The 27786-nt window shown below is 48.9% G+C and overlaps 1 protein-coding gene across 3 annotated transcripts in view; it reads right to left on the bottom strand.

The window, feature by feature from the left end:
* The window catches only part of LOC147706848 (exportin-5-like), a 1626836-nt gene that overhangs the window by 1122518 nt on the left and 476532 nt on the right, over positions 1-27786 (bottom strand). For all 3 annotated transcript variants that reach the window (XM_086926008.1, XM_086926006.1, XM_086926007.1), the window contains one exon: positions 22876-23061. In XM_086926008.1, the coding sequence (XP_086782134.1) occupies positions 22876-23061 (186 nt within the window). The remainder of the gene's footprint in view (positions 1-22875; positions 23062-27786) is intronic.

The raw sequence follows: 27786 nt of genomic DNA, 5'->3' as shown, positions 1-27786 counted from the left end.
ATGCGTAACAAAGTCAATGGACAGTACAAATTACTAAAAGGTAAGTATTAGACAGTTCCGACTAGCTAGGACTAAAACGACTGGAAATCTGGACACTAGGAGAGTCAATCTACCCTTGAGCACCGAAATGCCCTTCTTACCTCACCCACGGGCTGCGGGTGCACAGGTGTCAAAGTGTGTCAGGTTTCCGTGTTGAAGTCTATGGAGCCTGGAAGAAAAGATGCTGCAGGCGGCCAGATGGAAGATGTCTGGAGTGATCCAAGGAAGATGAAGACCTGAAAGCAGAGGGGACAATGTTCAGTCACTAGCTAGTGACTGGAGTGGAACCAGGAAGGAACCAGATGATGTTGTCGCGATCAAATGAAGAGTGGACGCTTGACTCTGCAGCCACGTGGACCAGGTGGTGTCTTCGATGACCAGGATGGAGGCACGAGCTGTCCCACGCAGGCTCTCGCTGTCGGGGGTATTGGATCCGGAATCGGCGTCACCAGGCCTTGGCAAAGGCAACCCACGTGGTAAGTGGAAAAGGCGTCTGGTGCGGACCAGGAGTGTCTGGGTGCTTCTCCTTTGCAGGGAAGCAGGGGCCAGTCTGGAGCAACCAGACCAGCGGTGTGGATTTCAAGGATCGTCGTCTAGGAGGCCACTAGCCAGCCGGCAAGTGACCAGACAACGCGTCGAGCAGCAATCAAGCAAAAGGGGCCCACGCAGATCTCATGGATGCTGGAGGGCTGATCTTCTGTGCAGGAGCTGCTCTGGACTGGGGCTTCTCAATCCCCAAAGCACTTCGTCGAGGATGTCTCTGAAGTCGTGCTGGAAGCGAAGTGCAGTTTCTCCAAGATGGCCGGTCCCACTTGTCTTGCCGCACCCACGGATCTCAGCTGTGCTGCAGATGTAGGTAGAGGTCGGAGAGGTCTGGGAATCCGGGTCTCCACCTTCCTACACTCAGACCCAGACAAGAAACAAGAAGAAAAGGACTGAACAGCTGTGCAGCAGCTAACAAGAGGAAGACTCCCACTGACTTTTCCCCAGCCCTACCGGCCTGTCTCCCCCACGAACCTGCTCCTGGAAAATCCCGGTGTTTCCTGCAGCCAGCAACCTCAAAAACACTGGATGACCTACCTGCCTTCACTTCCACAGACTGCTTCTCCCGTGAACACCGGACTTGTTCTACAGCAATCTTTAGCAGTAGCCGGAAACCGCAAATCTGCCCCACTCTGCGCCCGCCGTCCGCGGCCCAAGCTCGAGTGGGCAAACACCACGAGGAGGTCACCCAGGCAATCCTGAACCGTGGTCCAGCGACCCCTGACCTGCCTCAAACCTCCAGCCAACGCCTGCAGTCTAAATCCAGAAGGCCTCCCTAACCGCGACCTGGAGCTAGTAAGAAGATCCGACCCCAAAAGGCACACCTGTACCCAACGCCCCACAGCCTTGGGTGCCCAAACCACTGTCCTTCGTCTCCCTGTCTGCAGTGCTTTTGCAAACTGGAGGTTTTCCATTGAATACAACAGGGCATCCAACCTCAAAACTGCACCCGGCTGCCTTGGTGCCGCTGAGGGTGCACCTTTGGTGCCAATATGTTTTCCCATTTGCTCTGAGCTAAAGTCCAGGAGCTTTGCTCCCATAAGCCAGTAGCCAGCAGGCACCATCCAGAGGCACCCTTTCCTCCATTAGATAAAATTGGGCCTCAGCACTCTGCACCTGGCCGCTCTAGTGCCGCTGAGGGTGGAACAAGAGTGCATCACTGACCCTGGGGAAACCCTTGTTCTACCCCCAGAACCTCAACTCCCACTACCGAATCCTTACCTAAAAACTGATAACACTATTTTCCTCCATAGGATAATATTGTCTGTTTTTCCAGAACAAGTTTCTAAGTGTGGAGTTTTGAAACCTAAAGAAATTCTTTAAAATAGTATGATTTAACAAAAACGCTTTTACTCACCTGTTTACAGGAAATGTCAGAGTGCTGCATCCAGGCATACAACACTGAGTAAGAAAAGTAATACAAAAGTAACTTACCTGCTATTTTACTGAAAATCCCATTCAAGTCTATGTACTGTATTTACAAGTGATTGCATTTCTCTGAAACAATACTGTGAGTCAAACCATAGTACATTTACAATTTCAATTGAACTATTTTACAATCAGCATTCATTACTGTAAAGTATTTATTGCGCACCTGTCCCAGGCTTGCTCGTTTCTAGAAATAAAATAACTAGAGCTCTGTACCCCAGAGGTATCTGCCAGACATAGCTATATATATATATATATATATATATATATATATATATATATAGAACAATGCAATCCATCTTGACTTTTACATTTGGAACAATGAGAAAAATGAAATCATTGCTAGTAAGAATCCTCCCTCCCTCCCCCCCCAGCTACCCCCAACTCCCTTCCTGCCTGAATCCCTCCTCCCCACCCCCGCACAGCTCCTACAATTCCGACCATCTGTGTACACACATTCATCGGCACGGCGCGCTCACTCATCCAGTTCTGGGTCTCGTTCTGGCGTAGGCTCTAGCCATATACCCCTGAAGTCGGCCCATCGCTTCCAGATTTTATAGTGTTTACGAGGGTAGCCTCGGGCCAGAAATATGGGCTTCTCCATCCCCATACAAAAATCTAGTCCCCTCTTCCACGCTACAAGTGACGGGGCCCTCGGGTCCGTCCATGCCCTCGCAATGTCCCTTTTGCAACCGTGAGTCCTAGTAACAATAAATGTCTCTTATAGAGGTTGCCCCCCACTCCATCTAGCACATGTAACAGTCCCAGTCGTGGTGTACGCGGGAGCACCCAGCCAAGCGCCTCATCCAATCCATTCCAAACTCCACTCCAGAACCTGTCTAAACATTCACAACTCCACACCATATGGAAGAAAGTGCCCTCCTCACATCCACACCTAGTACAGTCTTGGGTCGCAATGAGGCCCGCCCGCCACAGCCGCCGCCGAGTGAAGTACACCTGATGCAGGTATTTGTACTGGATTAACTTAAGGCAGACCGAAATGGCCGCACCCCTGGGACCTGCCAGTGCCTCATTCCAATCTTCTTCCTCCACAGCCCCTACCTCTGCCTCCCAGGTCTCCTTTAATTTCTGCAGTTCTGAGGAACAGTGTATGACCAGGGATTGGTATATGCGTGATATTTTTTTATTCTCGATGTCTCCCCCCCCATGAAAACCCGGGCCTCCAATGGACTAAATTCAGGAAGAGAGGTCAACCCCTCTAGGTAAGGGGCCAGGGCATGTCGAAATTGTAGGTAGCGGAAGAATGGAGTGCGGGGCATTTCATATTCCGTACTCAGTTCCTGAAACGACTTGAGCATCCTGTCCTCCCTGTCATGACATTTCCCAATTTAGAAATTCCAATGTCGTCCCATCCCGCAAATCCCGGAAGGGCTGCCAGGCCGGGCAAGCGACCATTACGCCAAAGAGGAGTTTCTTCGGTCAGAGTCCGCCACCATCCCATCCACCGCAACGCTCGCCTCCAAACCTCAAAGACCACCTGCTCCACCGACTTGTCGCGTATAGCAACGTGTGGAGCATGTGGGACTCCATCAGGAACCACTCCAGTGCATAGGCCGGGTCCCCCCTATCCCCATACCACCATTCATTCAATATTAAGAGATGTGACGCTTGGTATCTGAAAGAGACACGTTACTGATAGATTCCTTACCTTAGAATATCCCCAGGCATCAGACTGGATCTGGAAAAATTTGCGTAGCAATACCCCTGCGCGCCGGCAGACGTCGTCCACAGCTCCGCGTCCGTCGTCGGCGTTGCTAGTGCCGGTATGACATCGTCGGAGTACATAGACGCCGCCCATGCGCGTTGACGTCAGTTCTTTTTTCCGCACCAGATAGCGCAGATCCGGAGAAGCTCTACCCCTTAGTCTTTTTTGACTAAACTTTTTGATCTGTTTGATCATTTCTTTTTTCGAGTCTTCGACTCCTACGGTGCCGGTAGGGATGCCCGGGTTTAAACCCTTTTCCAGGTGCGACTGACTGATGTCGGTTACCGACCCCTATCGCCGGTGCCTCAAGTGTTTAGGCCTCGACCACGGCGACCGCACCTGCTCCGACTGCCGGGCCCCGACGTCTAAAGCTAGGCGGGAGCTGTCCCGCAAGCGACTGGAACTCCGGCAGTCAGCCCGCAACGTTCCAGGTCCCGGTCCCACAGGAGGTCGAGGGACGGGTCGCGGGGTCGGAGCCCTCGCAGCACCGGGAGTGGACATCGGTCGTCAGGCTCCAAGTCCTCAGGTAAATGTAAATGTATTTGAGCTTATATAGCGCACAGCTACCCGCAGTGGGTTTCCCGGCGCTTGCTTAGGGAACCCGTCCTGGTATTCCCCTGTGAGATAACCCCGGCAGGGTATCCACAAGGTGAAAGCCAGGCATCCCGCCGCGAGGGGCCGTTGTGGAGATTAAGCAAGCTATTGCCCAGAGTCGCAGAGTGTGAACCCGTGAGTCGAGAAGGCACCGGAGCGAGAATTATCGAGTCCGTGGAATTTTTAGCCCAAGACCTGCCGAGGCGGGGAATTGAACCCTGGTCCAGAGCCGATCTCAGCTTCCAGGTCTGCCGCCTCTAACCCCTGAGCCACACTTCTCCAGGTAAGAGGCATGAGAGGTCGGAGAGATGTCATCGTTCCTCCGACCCACCCAGGCGCTCGCGCGATGCGGCAGGGGGGGGGGTTCGGGTGACACCACCCACGCGGCTCCGACAGAGTCGCTGGAGTCGTCGCCTGCCCCACACCTTCGGGTCCCTGGGCATGACGCGACGCCTGAGGAGATCGAGCGGTACCTCATGGCCATGAAGTCCCTCCCTCCTTAGCCGGGTTCACGGGCGCCTCCGGGCCCAACGGCCCCAGCTGGAGGGCCTAGCGGGTCGGGTGCTTAAGCTACGACGCTGTCGGGTGCTCCGGCCCCGGCGCCGCAGGCCCTCTCTGGATCCGCTTCCAGATCCGGGTCGTCGCAGGTCGACCTCACCGGCGCGGCCCAGCGGGTGTCGCTACCGACGGCCTTTGGGGATTCCTATTTCCATGAACTGGCCCCATCCGCTGACCCTGAACTACAGGAGATGGGTGATTGGGAGGGGTTTGCCAGTCTCAGCAGGACTGGACATATGAGCTTGGGGAGGCCAGTGGCAACTTCGCCAGACACTGGATTTGTCTCCCCTCCAACCGTGGCTACGGAGGAGGGGGCTGCTTATAGTGTAGTGTTGACAAGGGCAGCCAAGGCCCTAAACCTTGAGCTCCCTGTCACAGCCGTGAGGACTAACCTCCTCACCGAGGTCCTTAAACCGCAGACAAGCTCCAGTGAGCCTCTGCTGCCTTTTAATGAGGCCTTGTGTGACGTTCTTGTGGGTACTTGGTCCAAGCCCGCCACAGGTCCGCCTGTGGATATAAACGTGGCCAGACGCTACCGCCCGGCCCCGGGCGACCCATGCTTTTTGTCCAACCATCCCACCCCCGAGAGCCTGGTCTTCCAGGCCTCCACTTCCCAGACTGCATTCCCGACAGCCCCGCCCGATCGGGAATCCAAGAGGTACGAACAGTTCGGGAAGAAGGTGTTCTCATCCCTCAGTTTGGGACTGTGGTCAGTCAATACTGCATGCCTCTTGGGCCGCTACACACACACCCTGTGGGTCACAGTCGCGGACGTGCTGCCACAGTGCCCGGAGGAGGCCCGGGCTAAACTCACCCAAGCCCTTGCGGAGGGTCGAGATGCAGTGCGGTATTCCATCCGGTGTGGGCTGGATACAACGGACTCACTGGGCAGGGCGATGGCAACGACGGTGGCGGTTCAACGCCACCCCTGGTTGAGGTCCGCCAACTTTTCGGTCGATGTCCACACTACCCTTCTGGATATGCCGTTTGATTGCCGTTGCCTCTTTGGCGACAAGGCAGACCATGCGCTTGGGCGTTTTAAGGACTCCAGGGCTACGGCCAAGTCCTTGGGCCTCCGGCCCCACGACAGCAAACGGGTGCCTTTCGTTCCTTTCGTGGCCAAGGAAGGGGCGCCCTCACATGTTCAACAGCGCTGTGGCGGCCGTGGAAACCGACGTAGCGGCGGTCGGGGACCACGGCGAGGCCAGTCAACAACTTCCCCCGCAGCACCTGCCTCAAAACCCTCCTAGTCTGTGCTTTCAGGCCCATGTGACGCCAGTGGGGGTCAGGGTTCGCCATCACCTCTTCCACTGGTGCACTGTCACATCGGACAAGTGGGTGCTGCAAATCGTCCGAAGGGGCTACTCCCTCCCCTTCGAGGCGACCCCTCCAGCCATGCCACCGCAATTCCACCGCGTGTCGGGGGATCACTTGCAACTTCTGCAAGAGGAAGTCACGGCCCTCTTGGCCAAGGGGGCCATCGAGCGCGTTCCTGGGCCGAAAGTAGGGTGTGGTTGTTACTCCCACTACTTTCTGGTACCCAAGAAGGGCAAAGGGGGCCTACGCCCTATCTTGGACCTACGGAACGTCAACGGCTTCCTCCGACAGGAGAAGTTCAAGATGCTGACTCTGGCTCAGGTCTTAGCTGCCCTGGACCCCGGAGACTGGATGGTAGCGTTGGACTTGCAGGACGCTTACTTTCACATCCCCGTCCTGCCGGCCCACCGGCGTTACCTTCGGTTCACGGTAGGCCACGAACACTTTCAATTTTCCGTGCTCCCCTTCGGCCTTACCAGCGCCCCACGGGTGTTCACGAAAGTGATGGCGGTGGTCGCAGCCCATCTGCGCAGGTTAGGGGTATCAGTCTTCCCCTACCTCGACGACTGGTTGTTGAAGGCGGGCTCACCCCAGACAGTCATCAGCCACCTCCAGACTACGGCCGATCTCCTGCACCTGCTGGGGTTCTCCATCAACGTGCCAAAGTCGCACCTGTGTCCCTCCCAGAAGCTCCTCTTCATCGGAGCGGTTCTGCACTCGGCGCAGTTTGGGGTTTATCCTCCCGAACAGCGGGTTCGGGATATTCAGGCTATGAGTCCGATCTTTCAGCCTTTATCCCGAGTCTCGGTCAGGTTGACGCTGCGTCTTCTGGGGCTGATGGTCTCCTGCATCCTTCTGGTGCATCACGCCCGGTGGCGGATGCGGGCTCTGCAGTAGGACCTGAAGTTTCAGTGGGCCCAGCACCAGGGCAAATTGTCCGACCATGTCTTGATCTCGGAGGGCACTGCAAGACAGTTGCAGTGGTGGCTCACGGACCGCGATTGGGTCAGTGGCAGATCCCTCTCCCTACCCCACCTGGAGCACATAGTTGTGATGGACGCGTCCCTCCTGGGCTGGGGGGGGCCACATGGGAGAGGCGGAGATCAGAGGCCTCTGGTCTCCGGCGGAGTCCCAGCTCCACATAAACCTTCTGGAGCTGCGGGCGATCCGTCTTGCACTGAAAGCATTCCTCCCCTCTGTCCGGGGGAGTGTAGTGCAGGTGTTCACGGACAACACCACCGCCATGTGGTACTGCAACAAACAGGGCGGGGTGGGGTCGTGGACCCTATGCCAGGAGGCTCTGCGCCTCTGGCAGTGGCTGGAACATCAGGGCGTGACCCTGGTGGTTCAACACCTGGCAGGTTCTCTGAACGCCGGGCGGACGAACTCAGCCGCCGGGGCATGATGGATCACGAATGGCATCTGAACTCGGACGTGGCACAAGGCCTCTTTCAGCAGTGGGGAGAGCCTTGATTAGATCTATTCGCCACAGAAGAGAACGCGCAATGTAATCAGTTCTGCGTGTTGGAGATTCCAAGGCGGCACTCACTCGGAGATGCTTTTCGTCGCGAGTGGAGTTGCGGTCTATTGTACGCCTTTCCGCCTATACCACTTCTGCCCAGAGTGCTGAAGAAGATCAGGCGTGATCTCACCCAGGTTATCCTTGTGGCTCCGGACTGGGCACGAAGATACTGGCATCCCGAGCTACTCAGCATGTCAGTCGATCCCCCGATTCGTCTGCCTCTTCGGGAGGACCTTCTGTCGCAGCAGCAGGGGACGGTCCTCCTCCTGAACCTGTCCAGTCTCCACCTACGAGCTTGAAGATTGAGCGGCGACAGTTGAGGCCATTTGACTTGCCTCCCGAAGTCTGTAATATGATTCTGGCAGCCAGGCGTCCCTCCACAAAGTCGGTATACGACTGCAGGTGGAACAGATTTGTGGCATGGTGCACAGCAAAGGCTGTGGATCCACTCAATGCCCCTCTTTCTGAGGTTTTCCTCTTCCTTCTTTCTCTTGCCCAGCAGGGCTCTGCTCTGGGCACTCTCAAGGGCTACCTTTCTGCCGTTTCCGCCTTCTTAAGGCTACCTGATCAGCCTTCCTTGTTCAAGTCCCCGATTGTAAATAGGTTTTTGAAGGGCATCACACACATGTTTCCTCCTGTCCCTTTCGTGATGCCCCAGTGGGACTTGAATCTTGTGCTAACCTACCTAGTGTGTGCTCCCTTTGAGCCGCTCCATAACTGTCCTCTCCGTCTTCTTACCTTGAGGACTGCTTTCCTGGTAGCCATCATCTCTGCCAGGCGAGTGAGTGAGCTCCAGGCTCTTTCTTCTACACCTCCTTTCCTCTCTGTTCATCCAGACAAGGGTGTGTTGCTGACAAGACCTTCCTTCCTGCCCAAGGTTGTCACGGCCTTCCACATCGGGCAGTCCATTACTTTGCCACCTTCTTTCCACCTCCGTCTCCTTCGAAAGAGGAAGAGAGGCTCCACCGTCTGGACCCAAAATGTGCGCTATCCTACTATCTGGATCGCACACGCCAGTTTCGGGTGGATGACCAACTCTTTGTTGGTTACGTGGGCGCTAAGAAGGGAAAGGCGGTGCACAAGCGGACCATCTCGCCGTGGATCATCTTGTGTATCCAGGCGTGTTACTCCTTGGCTAAGAAGGAACCCCCTACTAGACTGAGGGCTCATTCCACTCGGCCACGGCGACTACAACTGCTCTGGGCCGAGGACTGCCCTTGCAGGACATTTGCCAGGCAGCTACGTGGGCCTCGCTGCACACGTTTGCAAGACACTACTGCCTGGACAGCCAAGTCCGTAGGGATGGCTTCTTTGGCCGTTACGTCCTCCAGGACTTTCTGGTGTGATTATTGGTTCGCAGACCCACCACCGGGGTTGGTATTGCTGGGGTATCTATTCTAAGGTAAGGAATCTATCACTAACGTGTCTCTTTCAGATGCACAAGTTACTACTTGTGTAAGAGACATTAGTTAGTGATAGATTCCTTACCGACCGACCCACCCATCCTCCCCGTTCTGCGAACCGATATCTAGGGTTAAGGTCATCCCCTTTCAGGGCCCTAGTTTCATGGCATCAGTGTTGGTTCTATCATGGCTCTGCGTATCTGGCGCGGAAAAGCTTTGTATCAGAACTGACGTCAGCGTGCATGGGCGCTATGTACTCCGACGACATCATTCCGGCGCCGACGACGGCGCCGACGACGGCGCGCAGGGGCATTGCTACGCAAAATTTTCCGAATCCAGTCTGACGCCTGTGGATATTCTAAGGTAAGGAATCTATCACTAACTAATGTCTCTTACAGATATATCGTTACACAAGTAGTAACTTGTGCAATAGGAGAGGACATCAGAAGTCGCCAAACCCCCACAGTACGTTAACCGAAAGCATGTGCGCAGTGCCACCCGAACTGAACCACCCACCCAAAGGAATTGTATCAGGACTGAGTCTACTTAATTAAACCAGGAAGACGAGATAGAATACGGATGATTTTGCAACTGATAAAGCAGGCGGGGCAGGGCCACCATTTTAAATATGGCCGATCTACCATAAATGGTGAGTGGCATGGGGGCCCATGTTCTGATATCCGCCCGGGTTCGTTCCCAGACCGGCATCACATTTCGTTCCCAGGACACAGCGGGGATCTCGGACAAGAACACACCTAAGTATTTAATGCCCCCAACTGCACTCTGGAGCTCCGATGCCCAGTCTCCAACTGCCGGGCCACTCCCCAACACCCAAAGCTTAGATTTGCGTGGGTTCATATATAGCAGAGGTCTTCAAACTTTTTGCTGCCGAGACCTCCTCCTCAAATGTTTTTAGGTGTAAGGACCCCCTTCTGGCAAAATATTCTAGAACCTGTTACTGTCCATCAATAACCATAAACGCCCTTAATTCCTGTGGCAAATCATTTTTACGGTGGGGAAATATTATTAAACAGTGTATTCTGTAAAAATGTTTAGGTTTTTCACTGCCAGGTAGCTACGTTTAAATAACTGGTAAAATAACTGGTAGTTTAAGTGAAAAATGTATTTAAAAAGTTGTTACTCAGTGGGAAATGCACAATTGTACATTATGACACCTTTATTGGTTTAATGTACTTCAGAGGTCAATGTGTAACCAGGGACCCACATAATTTATTCTTTGATGGTGCAGTGGAGAATAGTCACGTGTGCATTTTTTGTGCTAGGTTACAGCTTGTTACAGAAAGCACTGTGAATATGTAAGTCAATATTTTAAACTTGCATTTTAGTAATACCCAGATTGTACATATTTTTTTTACAAAACTGTCATAATCTTCAAACATGTATTTGAAAGGAAATATAAATATATTAGCACCAGGTGCCAAGTGCCTTTCCAGTACAGGTGTTTTATGCACCACAATAAAAAATTCGAAAATCGACATTATTTGGGTAGACTAGGTGAAAAAAACCAGGAAAAATTACAAATTTCGAAATAGCAGAAGTTATGGAAAGTTGGGTGAATCTGGCCTCTGATTTCCATCCCATTTTTCCCTCGCTGAGAACGGCCTGCTCCAGCCCCCGACACAACCTCCACCCCTCCCACCAAGCCCAGATCGCACCTTCCCTTGTAGACGCGGTGCATGAACAGGCCCAGCCAGCATGAGGTCAAATAAGCTAGTACTGGCCTTCTGCAGAGCCTGCCTGCCTCCTAATGGTCGTTGTCGCCAAGACCCATCCTCCTTCATCAGCTGGTGTGAAGTGTGCACAATAGGATTGCTCTTTAGAGCAGCTCCCAGTGCGAGGCTCTCTGTGGCACAACCCTCGGCTGGGGAATGCGCACCCCCCTTCCTGTGTCCTCACGCCCCCCCTGGGGGTCGTGCCCCACTGATATATAGGCCCGAAGTCTCGCCAAAGATTTGGAGGATGCTTAGGAGACGGGGCCCTGACCTGTCAAGATCCGTTAAAAAGAACAGGACGTCGTCTAAAAGAATATTTTTTTATACAAAAACAAATGGTCTGAAGTTCAGTCTTTGAGTGTGTCAATTAATTTGCTGACTGAGTGTGTACAACAAAAGCTTAAGACTGTCCTCTGATACTGCCTTACTGCTCGACCACACTGTCAAAAATAGAGAGTAAGGGTCTATCTAATTTGACCTCTGCCTACCTTTTGGGTTCCACTGGACTGTGCACACTATACCTCACTTTGGTATAGTATATACAGAGCCAGCTTCCTACAGTCCCCTGACTTAGTTCTTCTACAGGAGACTCCTTTGAATGGCAACAACAACCTAGCACTCAGTCGGTTACAACTGTTTGCAGAGATGCTGGGAGCCTGAAACTATGCCAGAATGAACACTGATGACCCCTGTAGGTTCGAAATCGTTGTGGGACACTAGCCTGGGTGAGAGATGCGTAGAGGAGGCCAGGGTTAATAAGTATGTTGGGATTTTAGTGCTGGGAAGGAAGGTTTTAGTGTAGGAAATGTTTAAAATTAAATGTGTATTTTAACTATGGTTTGCTGATCCTTCATGGGGAACCCTCTGTCAGTTACATGAACAGGGATTACATTTTAATTATTTATAAAATAATGGAATAAATGTGAACCTACATTTTCTCTTCATGATTTTTATTTAACAGTTTCTTGATTTATTTCCTGAAGAAATCGCAATGCTCAGTGAGAATTAATAGTGAGAAAATAAATGATAATTTCTTTTATGCAAATTAATTATATAAAATTATTATTATTATTATTTAAACTTATAATGCGCCTGGTTACACTGTACTAGTGTGCCCTCGCGCTATGGACTGCTGCGTTAAAAAAACTATCAACTGCTGATACTACCCACTCGAACATACTCTAGCAGAGCTTGGTCCTACTCTTTAGGGAACAGGAATGTTTTCAGCTCTTTACGAAACTTGAGCTCTGATTTCTCCAGCCGGAGCTCCAGAGGGAGTTTGTTCCATTTCTGAGCAGCCAAGACATGCAAGGAGTGACCTCCCATTCTTACTCTCCTGAACTTAGGCGCTAGCACCATCCCTGTCCTGCTAGATCTCAGTTGGCGGGTCGGGTTGTATGGCGTAAGCAGGTTGTGCAGGTAGGAAGGTCCTTTCCTTTGCAGGATACGGTGGCCAACACAGAGTGCTTTGAATACCACACGTTCTATGATTGGAACGATTTCATGTATTTGTGATTCTTTTAGAGTTAATTAACTTTGCAAATCAATGTATTGTTGTAGTGAGTTTAAGCTGGTCTTGACCATCAACTTGCTCAACTAATTGGTCCATCGACCTAATTGCGGGGTACATTGATGCATAGATTAGTTAGTAGAATTATGTGATGAAAACTAATGTTGGTGATAAAATCTGTGCTTAAAGGTATCCCGTGATAGGAGAGAAATCAGCCAACTCGTAGTTTCTATTTGCAAGGGTCTGGGGAAAAGTATTTGACTGGGTGTGTGTACTTTGGTGTTATGGGCCCCACCGGAGTGACCCAGACCCTGGGTTGGTGATAGTTTCTGGGTAACGCTGCATCAAGATCGCGCTACAGAGACGGCATTTCCAGTCTCAGGGCATTTTGAAAACATCTTGTACGTCCCTAGCAAGCATCTTTTGGTGTTTTCATTGCTGGTTGACACGATATAGGTTTTAGTTTATTTATTTGCATTGATTAATTAAAATCTTAGCAGTCCACACATCAATATAAGATTTATAAGAAAAGAAAAAAAATACATGTATACCTTAATTTCATATTTCCTTAAAAACGTAGTGCACATGTTTTAAAATCAAACGATTAAAAAATAAAGTACATACAGTTTATTTACGATAGGAGTAAAAAAGGGGTAACGCCCAATCTGGTGACAGCCCCAGTGTCCATAGCTCTGACAGTCTGTTGTATAGTCTTAACGACCGAAGTTAGGGTCAGGGCGTAAAGGGGGTCAAGAAGAGTTACCGGACAAGGTGGCTTAGGCGGTGGCGGTTAGGCTTAGACCTCGGCGGAAAGCTTTATTTGGGCAGTTTTCATGAAGCGGACGATGCTGCAGATTAATTTAACGTTGGTCCCGCTGAAACAGGCCTATACTGCCTGTCGACAAGACCTAATATGCATTTCGTTTATATGTGGTTTTAACAGCTCTCTCCTCTCCCGCTCTAGGAACTTGGATGTGCATAGGAGATGCAGCATATCTTCTTTGGTTTCACCGCATAGTCTGCATAGTGTAGATGCATATGTGCGTTTCCACGGGGGCATGTGAGGTTTGGCAGATAAAATCCCTATCCGCAGTGCCAAAAATCCTCCTTTTAACGATCCTGAAAAACTGGTGCCGAGATACGGTTGTGGTGAACATTTTAGATAGCTTTGTATCACAAACCAGCTGTGTGCCCTCTTATTTAGACATTCCTTGTCGTTTTCAATAGATACAAGCCTTGTTGACTTATTTACCAGGTCTTTGACGTTGTTGAATGGAAGTCCGATCTCCCAGATGTTCTCCATGGCTAACATGCTGATCCCTGATTCAAGGTAGGCTTTAGCCGGAGAGGCATTGTTCCTTAATAGTTCCTTCCATAGGAATGAGTTAAGTGAGCCCACCTCTGCGCACTTTATTTTGTACCAGCTTTTTCGTAAGTCGCCTTCCTGCTTATTTTCTGATTTACTACTCCAAATTCGAGTCTTAATTGAGCTTGGGAGGTGTATTTGGGAAGCTTGAAAATTATTCTTAAAGCTTTAGCTACTGTTTTGTTTAGGGTTTCTTCGTCCATCCCTCGCATGGCCTCACTCCTGTATGAGAGCGTTGGTATTAGCTTTGCATGGAGCACTTCAAGCAGCGGAAGCAGGTTTAGTCCTGCTATTTTGCTTTTAAGGTTTTTCAAAGTGATTGCTAGGAGGGTTCCTCTTCTCTGAATCACCTCTTTTTGTTGGTCATATGACCCGTTCTGGTCAAAAATTATCCCAAGATATTTACAGTTTTGAACCACTTCGAGTTCTCTCTTGCCCAGCTGCCATTTCAATCGTTTTTTTGTGTTGCGTTGGTTTAGCATCATTATTTTCGATTTTTCTAGGTTAATTTCTAACCCTTTTGTTGAGGCGAATTTGTTCGTAGTATGAAGTAGGTGTTGTAGGCCGACTGGTGTTTGACTAATTAAAATCAGGTCGTCGGCATACAATAGGTTTGAAAGCGGAAGGCCTCCCAGTTTTGGGGCATGATGGTTGCTGTTGTCAAGTTCGGTTGAGAGATCGGCCACAAAGAGGTTGAATAGGGTGGGGGCCCGAACGCAGCCCTGCTTTAAGCCTCTGGAGGTTGGAATCCGCCTGGATAAGGTGTTGCCATTCCCCAGTTTAATTTGGACCCACGTCTCAGAATGTAATAGAGTGAGTTGACTCAAGAGGGCAGAAGGTATTTCCCATTGAGATAGCTTTGACCATAGCTTTCCTCGATCTATACTGTCGAAGGCGGCCTTGTAGTCGATGAAACTGACAAATAATGGTTTTCTTGCTGCTTTTGTAGAGTCGGCTAGAAGGGAAAGAGCCAGGATGTTTTGTGGTGGTTCCTAGGTTTTTCTGGAACCCTGTTTGATTGATTGGGATTAAGGACTTTTCCCTTGCCCATTCCCGAAGGTCGGCTAGGACGAGGCCCGCGTAATACTTAGCCTCGATGTCAATGAGAGCGATGAGCCTATAGTTTTTTGGGTCGCTCTTACAGCCTTTTTTATAAATAGGCGAGATGATGGAGCCTTTCCAGGAATCTGGGATTGTTTGTGTTATGGGAGCAACTCGAGCTGGACGGCGGATTGGTGGCCACCATGCTTGGGCCCAACGCCCATTCCCTGTAAGGAGGCTAAGAACCTGGGGATATGGGTTGATCCCACGCTATTCTATGAGGGCCACATTCGCCGCCTAGTGGGAAAGTGTTTTGGGGTGCTAAAAACTCTCAACCACACCTTAGACTTACTCCCCCTGGAGGCCAGACGCAACATGACTCAAGCATTGGTAACATCCCGTATGGATTACGGAAATGTCCTGCTCTTAGGCACCACAGAAAAAAGCATAGGGCGCTTGCAAGTCCTTCAAAATACGGCCGCCCGCCTTGTACTGAGACTTCCAAAAAGAGCAGCCTCCAAACCTGCTCTTGCGGCTCTACACTGGCTACCGGTCAGAAAGAGTTATGTATAAAGCGCTCCTAATATGCCACAGGATTATATGGCATAAAGCTCCATCCTATCTCCAAGACCTGGTACACATATATGAGCCAAACAGAGCACTACGCTCAGTAAGAGCGGGCCTACTAAGGATTCCCCGCGTAAAAAGAGCAAAACTGGGAGGCCGCTCATTTAGACTGGTAGCGGCTCGCAACTGGAATAGACTCCCGGTTGGCCTCAGACGGGAAGGCTCTGAGGTCAAGTTCAGGAATCTCTTAAAAACCCACCTGTACAGAGAGGAGCCACGGCGGCGATCAAGATGGCCGCCTAAGCGCTTGGCTCCGCCGCTCGCCATCGCCTTCCAATTATCCTGACGCCCATCCTACGTTCCAACCGTAACCCCGTGTTGCTGAGACGGTGCGGTGCCTGGCCGTGAAACTCCGGCCTAGCGGCGACCCCCGGACGGCCGAGAAACGTCGTCTTGCATATCGCGGCCTGCACCGGTCCAAAGCCGGGACCCCGAGTGGTAGTGCTGCCGGAGCGGAGGTGATCAACAGCGGCCCTGACCTGACAACAGGGGCCGGTGATCCTGGTCGGAAATGGCAGCCTCCCGATTTTAATGACTGGCGCGAGCTGAGCGCGGGGCAACAACTCGGAACTTTGCCTCATCTATTTTGCTGACTCCTCAGTGGTGACTGTACCGGAGATCGGAGATCGGCGCTAAGCCCCCTGCCTATGGCGGACATTCTTGGCTGGCTATTTGGAGTTGACCTGGGACTCAGATTGATCGCTTAACAACGGATCGGGCGGTCTGCTGAATTCCTCTTCCCTGATTGATGGGCGCTCACACACGATTTAAAGCTGTTTTTTGGTGTACTCCGCAGTACCTATTTGTGCGCCACAGACGTACTCATTACTCTCGTCTGCCTAATCTCCTTTCTAGCTGTCTGAGGGGTCCCCAAGGAAACCGGGCTCGGCTTATACCGACAACGCAGCAATGGAGCCCACGCTGGGAGATATCCTCCGGGCTATCCTGGACTTTCGCTTCTCCCTGACCTATCGAGGACTGATTCTCCGCGACTCAATGGCGGCCATCGCTCCTGGGATGATACCTGGTAAAGCAGATGAAGATGCTTTCTGCCTGGCGCGCGACTACTCTCACTCCCTAGACACCGGAGACTTTCGGAAACACACAGTTTTGGATGATACACCTCCTGACTCTATCGGCTCGACCAGTGTGAATGCTGCCCTTTATGGTTACACGTCTAACAAGCCACTCATTGCACTACAATGCCAAGTGTCTATTATGCCGGAAAATATATCCTGGAATGGGGGTATAAACATCGTGTTGTTGTTTTTGCTCGGCGCCTGGATGGCTCGCATAAGACATGACTGCTCGCTGGGCTCATCGGCTTCTGGTACTATTGAGTCAGAAAGTTTGTTTATTTCTGTTCGTACTGGCCAGGGATGAGTGCTGACTGTTTTCTGTATTGTCTGAAGGGTCTCGGTGGCGATGCAAGACTCGGACGCCATGACTTTGTGGGGTTGAAATGGATGTAATATGATACTCGCTCCTCATCCTGATGGGCTTACACTTTCTACTATGGCGCGACGGAGGGGGTGGGATTTGGGGCCGGCGCGAGGGTCCTCCTCCTTTTCCCATCTTCGGGGTCTTTACTGGGGCGACAGGCATGCCTATGGGGGGGGGGGGGTAGGCCGTAGCCTTCCGCTGGTATGCAGGGTGGGGGGGTGGGGCTTTAATTTCTTTTCTTTTGTTCTATGGCCTTTTTCTTCTCTTTCTCTTGTTTCTTCCCTTTTTCTCATCTATCATGGGTCAGACGGGGGGGTCCGGGTTTGGTCTTTCTGGGATGCTTTTTGCGCAGTGTGGTCATGTCATTTCGCATTGTTTATTGACTCTATAGTTAAAGATATCGAATTCAATGCACAGTTACGGAATGTTTGCAAACCCTGCTTTTCCTTCCCACCTGTACTTTGGGTTGAGGGCACGTATCCTGTTTACGAATTGTTTCACGTGATGCTTGCGTTATTGTATGTCGTCAGATCCTTTCATCAATGTTATTGAGTCAACCCTCTTTCATCCTGTTATGCCATAGACAGGTTAGATCCCGACTCCTGAGATATTATCTTGATTGGCGCTAACTGGGGCGAAATGCACTTCCGCGCTTGTATATCCTGCCTGTAATGACTTACGCCAGTATTTTGAGAACGCCGATCCACTTGTGGATACCCTTCTAGGTGGCTCGCCCTCTCCACTACCCGGTCTGACTTCAGGACGATTCGCCAAAATTATAAAACGAAACCCTCTTGATCCTTTTCCGCAGTTCCCTGCTATTACACTGTATTGTTGATATTTCTGTCATCTATCGCAACGCTAGGGAACTTGGAATGTTCTGTGATGTCATAGCGGCCGGCCCGCAGTGGTTGTAGGCAGACGCTGTGTACTGTGTTTACGATAAATAAAGGTTTTCAAAAAAAAAAAAAAAAAAAAAAAAAAACCCACCTGTACAATCTGTAAAACACCGCTGGGTGGAGGAGCTACCACGGCCGCTGTACGAATCTGATCTCCACAGCGCGGGGACACGCCGAGATGGCGTCACCAGGCGCTTTATAAACTTCTTTATTATTATTAATATTATTATGGTAATATTGTCAAAGAGCGGTTGTAGTGCGCCGGACCAGTACTGTCGATCTTGTTTGTATAAGGTTGAAGGCAGGTCGTTAGGCCCAGGAGCACCCTTGTGGTGACTTTGCTGGATTCTGCCCTCTATCGTTTTTAGAGAGGAACTAGGTCGTTGTTCATTCCTGTGTGAGGGGGGTGGAGGGAATGTGAAGGGAGGCTCGACTGGTTTTAGCAGATTACCTTGGTACTCTGCATTGAAGTAAGTTTGCAGATGGGTTGTCCAGACGTCCTCCGCTATATGTGAGTTGATCCTGGAGGCCGATGGATTTTCAATGCTCTTGACCATCTGCCAGAATCTTGCACTATTTTTCGTATTTGCATTGTGAAGTAGTTTGGCCCAGAGTGATTCCGTGTGATCCTTTTTTGCACGCCAGATCATTTTCTTTTTCCTTATTCGGAGATTTCTTAGTGCTCTACGGTGCCGGCAGATGCGCTATTTTGACAAATTGCGCGAATGCTCCGTTTATATCGCCCGTTAGTTGTCTTAGTTCGGCGTGCTGGCTTGATGTCAAATAGGAGCTCTCTCTTGTTCTCGCCCAGATGTTTTGTTTTAGTTGGGGCCCTCTTGTGTAGGGGCCTGTAGGGCTGGATGACCCAAAGCTCTGGAGAAGATTTCCCATGCATGGACGGTGCTTCCTTCGCGGAGTTTGATTTCTTCCCACAGTGTTTTCGCGCGACTGATATCTTTTCTGGATCGCGTATTTTACACCGAATTCTGTTGCGTTGATATCTCGTTGTTTGGTGGGTTTGTGGGTTGGCGTATGTAATGGCAGTACACTGGATTCCAAGAGTGAGCTGCTGGGGTTGATGGTCGCTGTAGTCTGACACCCCAATCCTGAAGTCCTTAACCTAATCAAGGAGTGGGAGGGCGAGAAAGGTGTAGTCGATTGCGGTGATAGCTGAGTTCCTGTGGAAAGTTGGGGCTTGAGGTCTGTCCCCTGGCATACCACCGTTTAGTGTTGCCAGTGAAAGACTTCGCAGTTCGCGATGCAAGGCCTTAAAGATTTTTGTTGGTTTGGCCCACTTATAGTTTTCCTGGGAGGTTATCCCCCATGCTTGATGTTTATCGTCTTCTCCATTGGATTCGTCCGTTGTCTCCCCTAAGAACATATTGAAATCTCCAGTTAGGATGTAACTCACGCTTTCGTCGGTTCTTACATTTATAGTTTTGGATATCCAAGACCAGTCAGTTGGGGGGTAGATTTCTTCAAACTGCCTTCCCTTCCTGTTTGTAGGGCTGGGTCCATCGGGCCCTGTGACCGAGGTGCTGCGCGCTCCTTTGAGGAATGTGCTGGTTTGATTGCGTTCACTCCGGTTACTTAGTAACCACTTATTGGAGTTGGGTTGGATTTGAAGCAGCGGTGTCGGGTACCCAACTGGTCGGTACTGGTGCACTCTAATCCCCCAGGCTTCTAGTTGCGAGGCTTCACTAAGGATTTTTTCTGCTAGCTCGAGTGTAGCCCATTCGGTCTTGGTCGTCTCTTGTTCCGAGAAGTGCTTAAGGAATTCAAATTCTACTGACAGCAAGTCTTGGGTTTTGATCTCGGCTAGACTTCTGATTGCTTGTAGAATTTGGAGGATGCTGCCGCGATGTTGCCTTCTCAAGCATTTTTCCACTACCTCCGATGATGTTGGGGGGAAACAATAAAGGGTGTTACTCTTATATTCGGGGCTCATAAGTAGTTCAGTGGGCGAGTGGGCTAGCGTGTCTTCAAAAGCGTTATAGATGTCCATAACTTGGGTTTTCACTAAACTTTTGATCGCCCCTAAAACCTACATTCTTGGGTACAGAGGCCAACTTGTCTACTACCTCAAATAATTCTTTGGAGGAGTGTTTTGCTTTCTTAATCTGCCTAGTTAAAAAAAATCCTTTTTTTCAGCAATCAGTAGGTTTTAAATTGGGTAAGCTCGATTTTATACATCTCTTTATCCGCTGTGTCGTAATTCACTCTCGAGTGTCTTTCCAGTCAGCCACACTTTTGTTTTTCCTTACACAGAGCGTCAGAAAACCAGGGGGGCGAAGGAGAACTCCGATTCCCTGAGGTTTTCTCAGTAGGCACGGAGACCTTAATTGCTTAGTTGAACCGGTCAGTGTCTTTAATGACGGCTAACTCCGGGGAAACGTTCAGTAGAGGTCGTGGACTCTCCAAATGTGTTTGGAGAGTAACTTTATCTTCTTTATTCCAGGCTGTATAGGGGAGAGAATGTGTTACTGTAGTCCTACCCCGCAGACAGTGGGAACTGATAAGTTGAACTTGATTAAGGAGTGGTCTGTCCATGTCAATGGGGGGGGGGCGGGTCTTTTAGGGTTAGTCCCTGCAATGAGGTAAAAAAAACGTGCAGTGTATGCCCTGCCTCATGTGTGGGTGTTTGTACTAGCTGAGATAATCCCAGCGCCCCCAGTGTGTCAAGCAAGGCAACAGTCTCCTTGCCCTCAATATCTTTGAGATAAAAATCTCCCAGGCATGTGTTTGCGATGTTTCTCTCTTCTTGGACAATAGATTTTCCTCTCTTTTTGTACTCCTCAGGGAGCTTGTTGATAAACTCCTCTATGTCATCCCACTGCTGGTATCCGGATCTATTCAGGAGGGCTTTGGAGTTAGCAATGCGCCATTGTGTCGCTGCTTCTTTCTCCATCTTTCTTCCCACCATATCCATTCTCTTGCTTTCTTTTCCTGGTGGGGGTCCAGTGTTAGAGAGTGCATTCACCCTTATTCTGTCCTTGGTGATGATGATGGAGTCTGGCACAGTGTTACCCTGAATATATTTAGGGTCCTTGGAGGAGGCCTTGTACTTGTTCTCAACCGTTGGTGTCACCCCCTTGCTTGAGGCTGGTTCCTTAAAGGCTTCTTGCCTTGGTCTAGGATGCTTGGTAGCATTGGGAAGTACTGTGTTCCCTTGTTGGCAGGGGCCAGTGTTTCCAGCAGGACACAGATGTCTCAGTTTTCCTCTTCGAGGGGTACCCCGAAAGTGTCTGCTGCCCTTTTCACCAGCTGTTTGTAGAAGGCTATATGATTTAGTTGTGATGCCTACAACGGATAGCAGCATATCTCCTCTTCGGGACAATCAGTGTCGAGGTCATTCTAAGTGTCCTTGAAATATTTGGAGCCTTCCACCTCTTCTGGATAATCTCTGTAGTCCTCGGGATCTTCTTCGCATGGTTCGGGAGGATTCGAGGAGGTCCTCCTAATTGGCGGCGACGTTTTTCGGATCCATGACAAGAACTTTTGGGATCCAAAAATCTTTAACTGACGCATCAAACTTTTTTTTTCTGGAGGAGCGTCGCCATCTCGACCTAGAGTTGTTTTCTCTTTTTCTCGACCTCGAGTATTCTCTCAGAGTCGGACACACAAGACTTTCTTTTCTTGCTCGCGATTGCATCCTTAGACGATGTTGTGCTTCCCGTCGGGGGTTCGTGTTCGACCCTGGTTTTCGGCGTCTTATGCGATTTTCCCTCTTTGGTATCCTTTGGTAGGGTCCCGTGGGGTTCTTTAGATCCCGGCTGACTTTCGATCACATTTTAACTCTGCATCGGAGCTGCCTTGGGTTGCGCCTTTCCTTTGTGACCCTTGGGTTCCCACAGATGTGTATGGTGTCTTACCTTATCTGTCTTCCCCGTGTCGCTCGCCTTCTTGTGGGCGCGTGGTTGTTCGGAGTCTCCTTCCAGAATTTCAACATCCAATCCCTCTTGCATCGACTCTTCTGGCCTTTCCTGGTCCTCGTCATCACTGGACAGGCCCAGGTCCTTAAGAGAAGTCTTCTTCGAGCTTTGAGACACAGTGGCGTAGTGGGCCTCTCTCTGCTTTCGACGAGTCCTGAGTGTTTTTGGCAGGAACGTAGCGCAGGCCTCACATTCCTTGTCCTTATGGTCCTTCGGTAGACAAAAGTTGCACGCGTTGTGCGGATTGCGTTGTGCAAACTTGTGGTGGAACTTGGAGCAGAACTTGATATGGGTATTTTCTATGGCCCCTACCTTGCCATTTGTTGCACTTAGAAGTCTTCCGTGTCGAACCTGGAGTCCCGTTCTTATCTTCGGTTGTGTTGTCGATGTTCGGTGTAGTTCACTAGAACTTTTTTTCTTTTCAGGGGTTATCCAGAAAAACTTCAGCGCTTTCCAACTTGCTTCCAGACCAAACTGCTGAAAAAAGAATCTCAAGATGGCTACCACACACAACCTTCTGACGTCACACAGGGGACATACCGTTCCCCAAAAAGGGGTTGAGAGCCCAAAAACAAGAGAAAAAAAACAAAGACTATTCTGGATCCAACCACTAGAAGGCGGAATAATGCACAGCTTGTGAATCTAGAAAAGCATTCACGCTGCAAAACCAAGTCCTTTCTTGTACTTCTGTTCTTGCATTCTTCCTGCCAAATCCCTCTCTCCCTTCTATACCAAACTCGCCCCTTTACGCCATTACTCTCCTACCTACATTTTCCACGCCTTTCTGAAGAGTATTGCAGTTCATAGGGCATTGGATCTTTAATTTCTTCGTACTATAAGAATAGCATTTCACAAACGAGAAATTAAGTTTTCATGGAAAAAAACTAAGCATGAGTGCACAGAAAAGAACTAACTGAAAGTGAACTTCTTCAACTGTATCCCCAGTAAAAAGTGGTATGGAAAAATATTTCCTATGTGGCTTTAACACTTACACCACATGAAACACTAATGCACTACATTCTAGCACAACACTCAAGATAGGAAAGTTTATCACTCTTGCATCATTCTTAGAGAGACTACAGCAGCATTTTTATATAGCGAAACTGTATAAACGGGTACCCAAATGAGAACCTAAATGAGAAAGCAGAAACAGGTCTTGAATGGCTCAAACATGCCTTAAAAATATTTACTCACCAGCCTTTTGACAGCAAGAAGGAGACACTCAGCTGCTGGCAGCTGCAGGTCCTGCTCTTCCAGAAGGACCCATAATGTCTCCAGAAGCTTGAAGTTATCTTGAGTGATGTAACTAATGTTCATCCAGCTTATGTATCCAGACAAGCAATTGATTGCAGTAGTTGCAACAGTGCAGCTTGGCTGACTCTAGACCGATAGGAAAAAAGAAAACGTAAACAACTTCCCAATGACGCAAGACTTCAAAGTCTTCAAGTTTGACTAAAATAAGCTGACATTGGTAGATATTTATATTATCCTCTGGGGTTTGTGTTTTGTTCCTTAATCAATTTTGGACACATTTTGCACAGCAGTGGTTCTTAAACCTGTGGTTCAGGGACACCTAGGGGTCTGGTAAGCCTGCTTAGTGGGTCAGCGACTGCTTAAGAAATTAAATAATATTATCTGATAAATAAAGTGTAAGGAAATACAGAAGCAAAATGTACTAAAGAAATAAAAAAATATTCTTTAAATGAGAAGAAATGTAAAATTGAAGGCTAAAAACTCAATGAATAACGTCTGAATAATTTACGGGTGTAGTGTATGTGCATTAAACAGACTATTGTGAGGGCGATGAGTGGCCTAAATTGAATTTAGAAACACTCCAACCTCACAATAAAAAATAAAATGAATATTTTTTTTCTATTGGTTCGCGTATTAAATATAATATTTCTGGCCTGGTTATACACCCTGATACAGGACATATCCATGCCACCCTTTCAAAGAAAAGTAAAATCCAGACCAGCCAGAGGATTACCACATTCCTCTCAAAAGGAAAAGTGTGACCCTTCTCCCCTTACATTCCACCTTCTTCTCAGACTGATCCCAATTTGCTCATTACACCTTCAAATTCACCATCACCACCACAATCACCTGACTAACAGGATCGCGGAAATGGGGATGAGGATCAATGGAGGCCACAAGACATTGACCCATGGGAGGATTATCATACTGGCCCTATTACAGATAATGGCCCTGATCTGTATCCGTCTAGACCCTCCCCACCTGATGATAACATTGGATATGTTGAGCTTCTTAACAGGGCTGCTCAATATCATGGGGTGGAGCTCCAGAAAGACATGTTAGAAGACCCTTACTTCCTCTCAAAGAGCCACTCATACATTGCCAATGCTTAAAGGCATGCTAAAACACACAGATGACATATTTAAAGATCTGTGAGGACAAGAGTTATTACACCTAGGGTGGAGAAAAAATATAAGCCTGCCCCTACTTATATCAGAGGTCAGTTGCCCTTAGACTCGCTTGTGGTTTCCAACACTCGCAAGAGGGCTAACTCACAAACCACAGGGAAGCTCCTCCTCCCGATAAAGAGTCTAAGCTCATTGATGCCTCTGGCAAAAGAGTGGCTTCACAAGCAGCCAATCATTGGGGCATTGCCAATGCTCAAGCTTTGCTGGCACGCTACGATATGGCTTATTACGATGAGTTGAAAAAACTCATGCAATTTCTGCCTGATGTACACAAGACTAGAGCTGATAATCTTATCCAAGAAGGTGAACTCATCACTAAAACATCTATCAGGTGTGCCCTAGACTCCGCTGACACCGCAGCCTCTGCAGTAAATACTAGCGTACTCCTACGCAGGTATGCTTGGTTGAGAAACTCAGGATTCAAACATGAGGTGCAAACCTCTATTCTTAACCAGCCATTTGATAAGGATCTTCTCTTCGTCTCAGCGGTTCATACCTTGCTAGAGAAATTGAAGAAAAACAAGGAGGTCGCAAAGTCCATGGGGGCTTTGCAATTACCTTCCAATAGGGGTTCCTCTATCTGCTCCTTTTACTGGGGTGGTTCCAAAAAATGTATCCCCCAAACATCCCTCATTCTCTTACAAGGCCAATAACCAATCCCCCTCATCAAGACGTTATTTCGGAGGAGGTTTTAGAGGAAAGAAAGGTAAGGGTAGAGGCAACTCCACCCGCACTTCCCCCACAAACAAAGAGGGACTTCCTTCCGTTACCCCAATCATTCCACTCCTGTCGGGGGACGTCTCTCCCAGTTCCTACCTGTCTGGAATTCAATCAACTCAGACAAGTAGGTACTACAAATTATCCAGTATGGTTACTGCCTGGAGCTTACAGACACTCCCCCAAATATTCCTCCAAGATCACATGCAATGGCACAAGAACATCTTACCCTTCTGAGGCAAGAGGTTCTCTCTCCGTTAGAAAAACACAATATAGAGCCAGTTCCATTACACTTCCTAATCCATAAAAAGGACGGCTCTCTCAGGCCTATATTAGACCTCGGAGAACTAAATCTATATATTCAGTTGGACCACTTTCACATGGTCACACTCCAACAAATACTTCCGCTCCTTCAGCAAGGCGACTTTCTGTCCACTCTGGACTTAAAGGACTCTTATTCCATATTCCCATTCACCCTGATCACCGCAAATATCTCCGGTTTCTGGTAGACGGCCAACATTATCAATTCAAGGTCCTTTCATTCGGAGTAACTACCGCACCCAGGGTATGACAATCTAGACAACTGGCTCATAAAAGCCAGATTGCAGCAAAACTGCCTACGACACACCTGAAAAACAGTGCAATTACCTCACAACCTTGGGTTCATTGTAAACCTTATCAAGTCTCATCTCCAACTGCCTAACACACAAGTGTATTTAGGAGCCACAATAGACACTCACAAAGCTCTAGCGTGTCCCAACCAAGTCAGAATCCGCAACATGAAGACTCTAATCTCTCAGTTTCAGCCCCAAAACTCATTATCAGCTTGAGTGTTTATGCAATTGCAAGGGATGATGGTGTCTTGCATTTTAATCGTTCCTTACGCAAGATTCCAAATGCGGCTCCTTCAAGAGTGCTTAGCAAGTCAGTGGAACCAGGCTTAAGGTCAGTTATCCGATCTAGTGTTCGTGGACAACTGCACCCATCGCTCTTTGCAGTGGTGAAATACACGAAACCTTTCAAAGGGGCGGCCCTAAATGGACCCTGTTCCACAGATAGTGCTAACAGACGCATCGCTCACTGGCTGGTGAGCTCACCTCCAAAAGTATACTATTCAAGGCATATGGACTCTACAACAAAAGCAACTCCACATAAACCATCTCGAGCTGCTAGCAATCTTTCTAGCGCTCAAAGCATTTCAACTTCATCTAGTAGGTAAAGTGGTCCAGATTCGCACAGAGAACATGACAGCAATCTACATACTACATACAAAAACAGGGGGAACACACTCTCTCCAGCTGTCACAATTTGCTCAGAACATCTGGAGATGGGCCATAACTCACAAGATATATCTCCTTGCAGAACACTTTCCAGGAGTAAACAACCAGATTGCAGATCTGCTCAGTCATCAACGACAACAGATCCATGAATGGGAACTCCACCCTCAAATTCTCCTCCCATTCTTTCAAATGAGGGGCTTCCCAGAGATAAATCTGTTTGCCACACATCTTAACACAAAATGCCCAAGCTTCGTGTCCAGGTATCCACACCCATTGTCCAAAGGCAATGTACTATGGATGAACTGGTCAGGGATATTTGCTTATGCTTTTCCGCCTCTCCCACTCATTTCATTCGGAAGCTCAGAACGCAGTCCATGACACTAACCCTAGTTGCTCCCACATGGACCAGTCAACCCTGGTTCACAACCCTGTTGGAGTTATCAGTAGTTTACAATCAAGACCTACACCTAACTTCCAATCTTCTCACTCAGAGCCATGACGAGATAAGACATCCAGATCCCAGCCATCTCAACCTTTTGATCTGGCACCTGAAATCCTAGAGTTAGGCTACCTCAATCTTACCCTAGATTGCATGAATATCATAAAAGAGGCTAGACGCCCAACTACAAGAGCATGCTATGCAGCAAAATGGAAGCAGTTTGTGATATACTGTAATAACAATCAAATCAATCTGCTGGACGCTTGAATCCAAAACATTTGCTATCTGTTACATCTACAGCGTTCCAATTTACACATCCATAAGCTTACATCTTGCTGCAATATCAGCAAAACTGCAGAACAGACGTCTGTCTCTTTTCAGGGTGCCTGCTATTAAAGCATTTATGGAAGGACTTAAGAGTCATTCCACCAAGGCTTCCATCTACTCCAATGTGGAATCTCAACATTGTCCTTACCAGCCTCATGGGTCCACCTTTTGAGCCAATGCACAGATGTGAACTACAATTTCTCCCTTGGAAGATAGCTTTCCTCACAGCTATAACATCTCTGAGGAGACTGGATGAGCTTCAGGCAGTAACCACAGAAGAACCATTTTTACAAATACACCAAAACAAAGTGGTTCTTAGGACTAACCCCAAATTCCTACCTAAAGTCATTACTGCCTTTCAGATCAACCAATCTGTTGAGTTGCCTGTGTTCTTCCCTCAACCAGTTTACATGGCAGAACGCGCTCTTCACACTCTAGATGTGACAAGAGCATTAGTATACTACATTGAAAGGACAAAACCTTTCCGAAACACCAAGCAACTCTTTGTTGCTTTTGCTTCACCACACAAAAGCAATCCTATATCAAAATCAGGCATTACACGATGGATAGTCAACTGCATTCAAACATGTTACATTGAAGCAAAACGCACATTAACAATTCCGCATAGAGCGCACGTCACTCGTGAACTAGAGGCCTCTATGGCATTTTTAGGAAACGTACCCATAAATTACATCTGCAAAGCTGCAACATGGTCTACACCACACATTCAGGAAACACTACTGTGTAGATGTATTAGCTAGACAACAAGCTAGTGTGGGCCAAGCAGTTTTACATACATTATTTCAGACGGCTGTAACAGCTACAGGTTAGCTTCTGCTTTGGGAGTTACTGCTATGTAGTCTATGCACAGCATGTGTTCTACAGCTCACATTCCTTTGAA

Source organism: Lissotriton vulgaris, chromosome 6, assembly GCF_964263255.1.
Source record: "Lissotriton vulgaris chromosome 6, aLisVul1.2, whole genome shotgun sequence".
NCBI classification, from domain to species: Eukaryota; Metazoa; Chordata; class Amphibia; order Caudata; family Salamandridae; genus Lissotriton; species Lissotriton vulgaris.
Note: the sequence above shows the minus strand (reverse complement) of the source record. Positions and strands in the feature narration are given on the sequence as shown.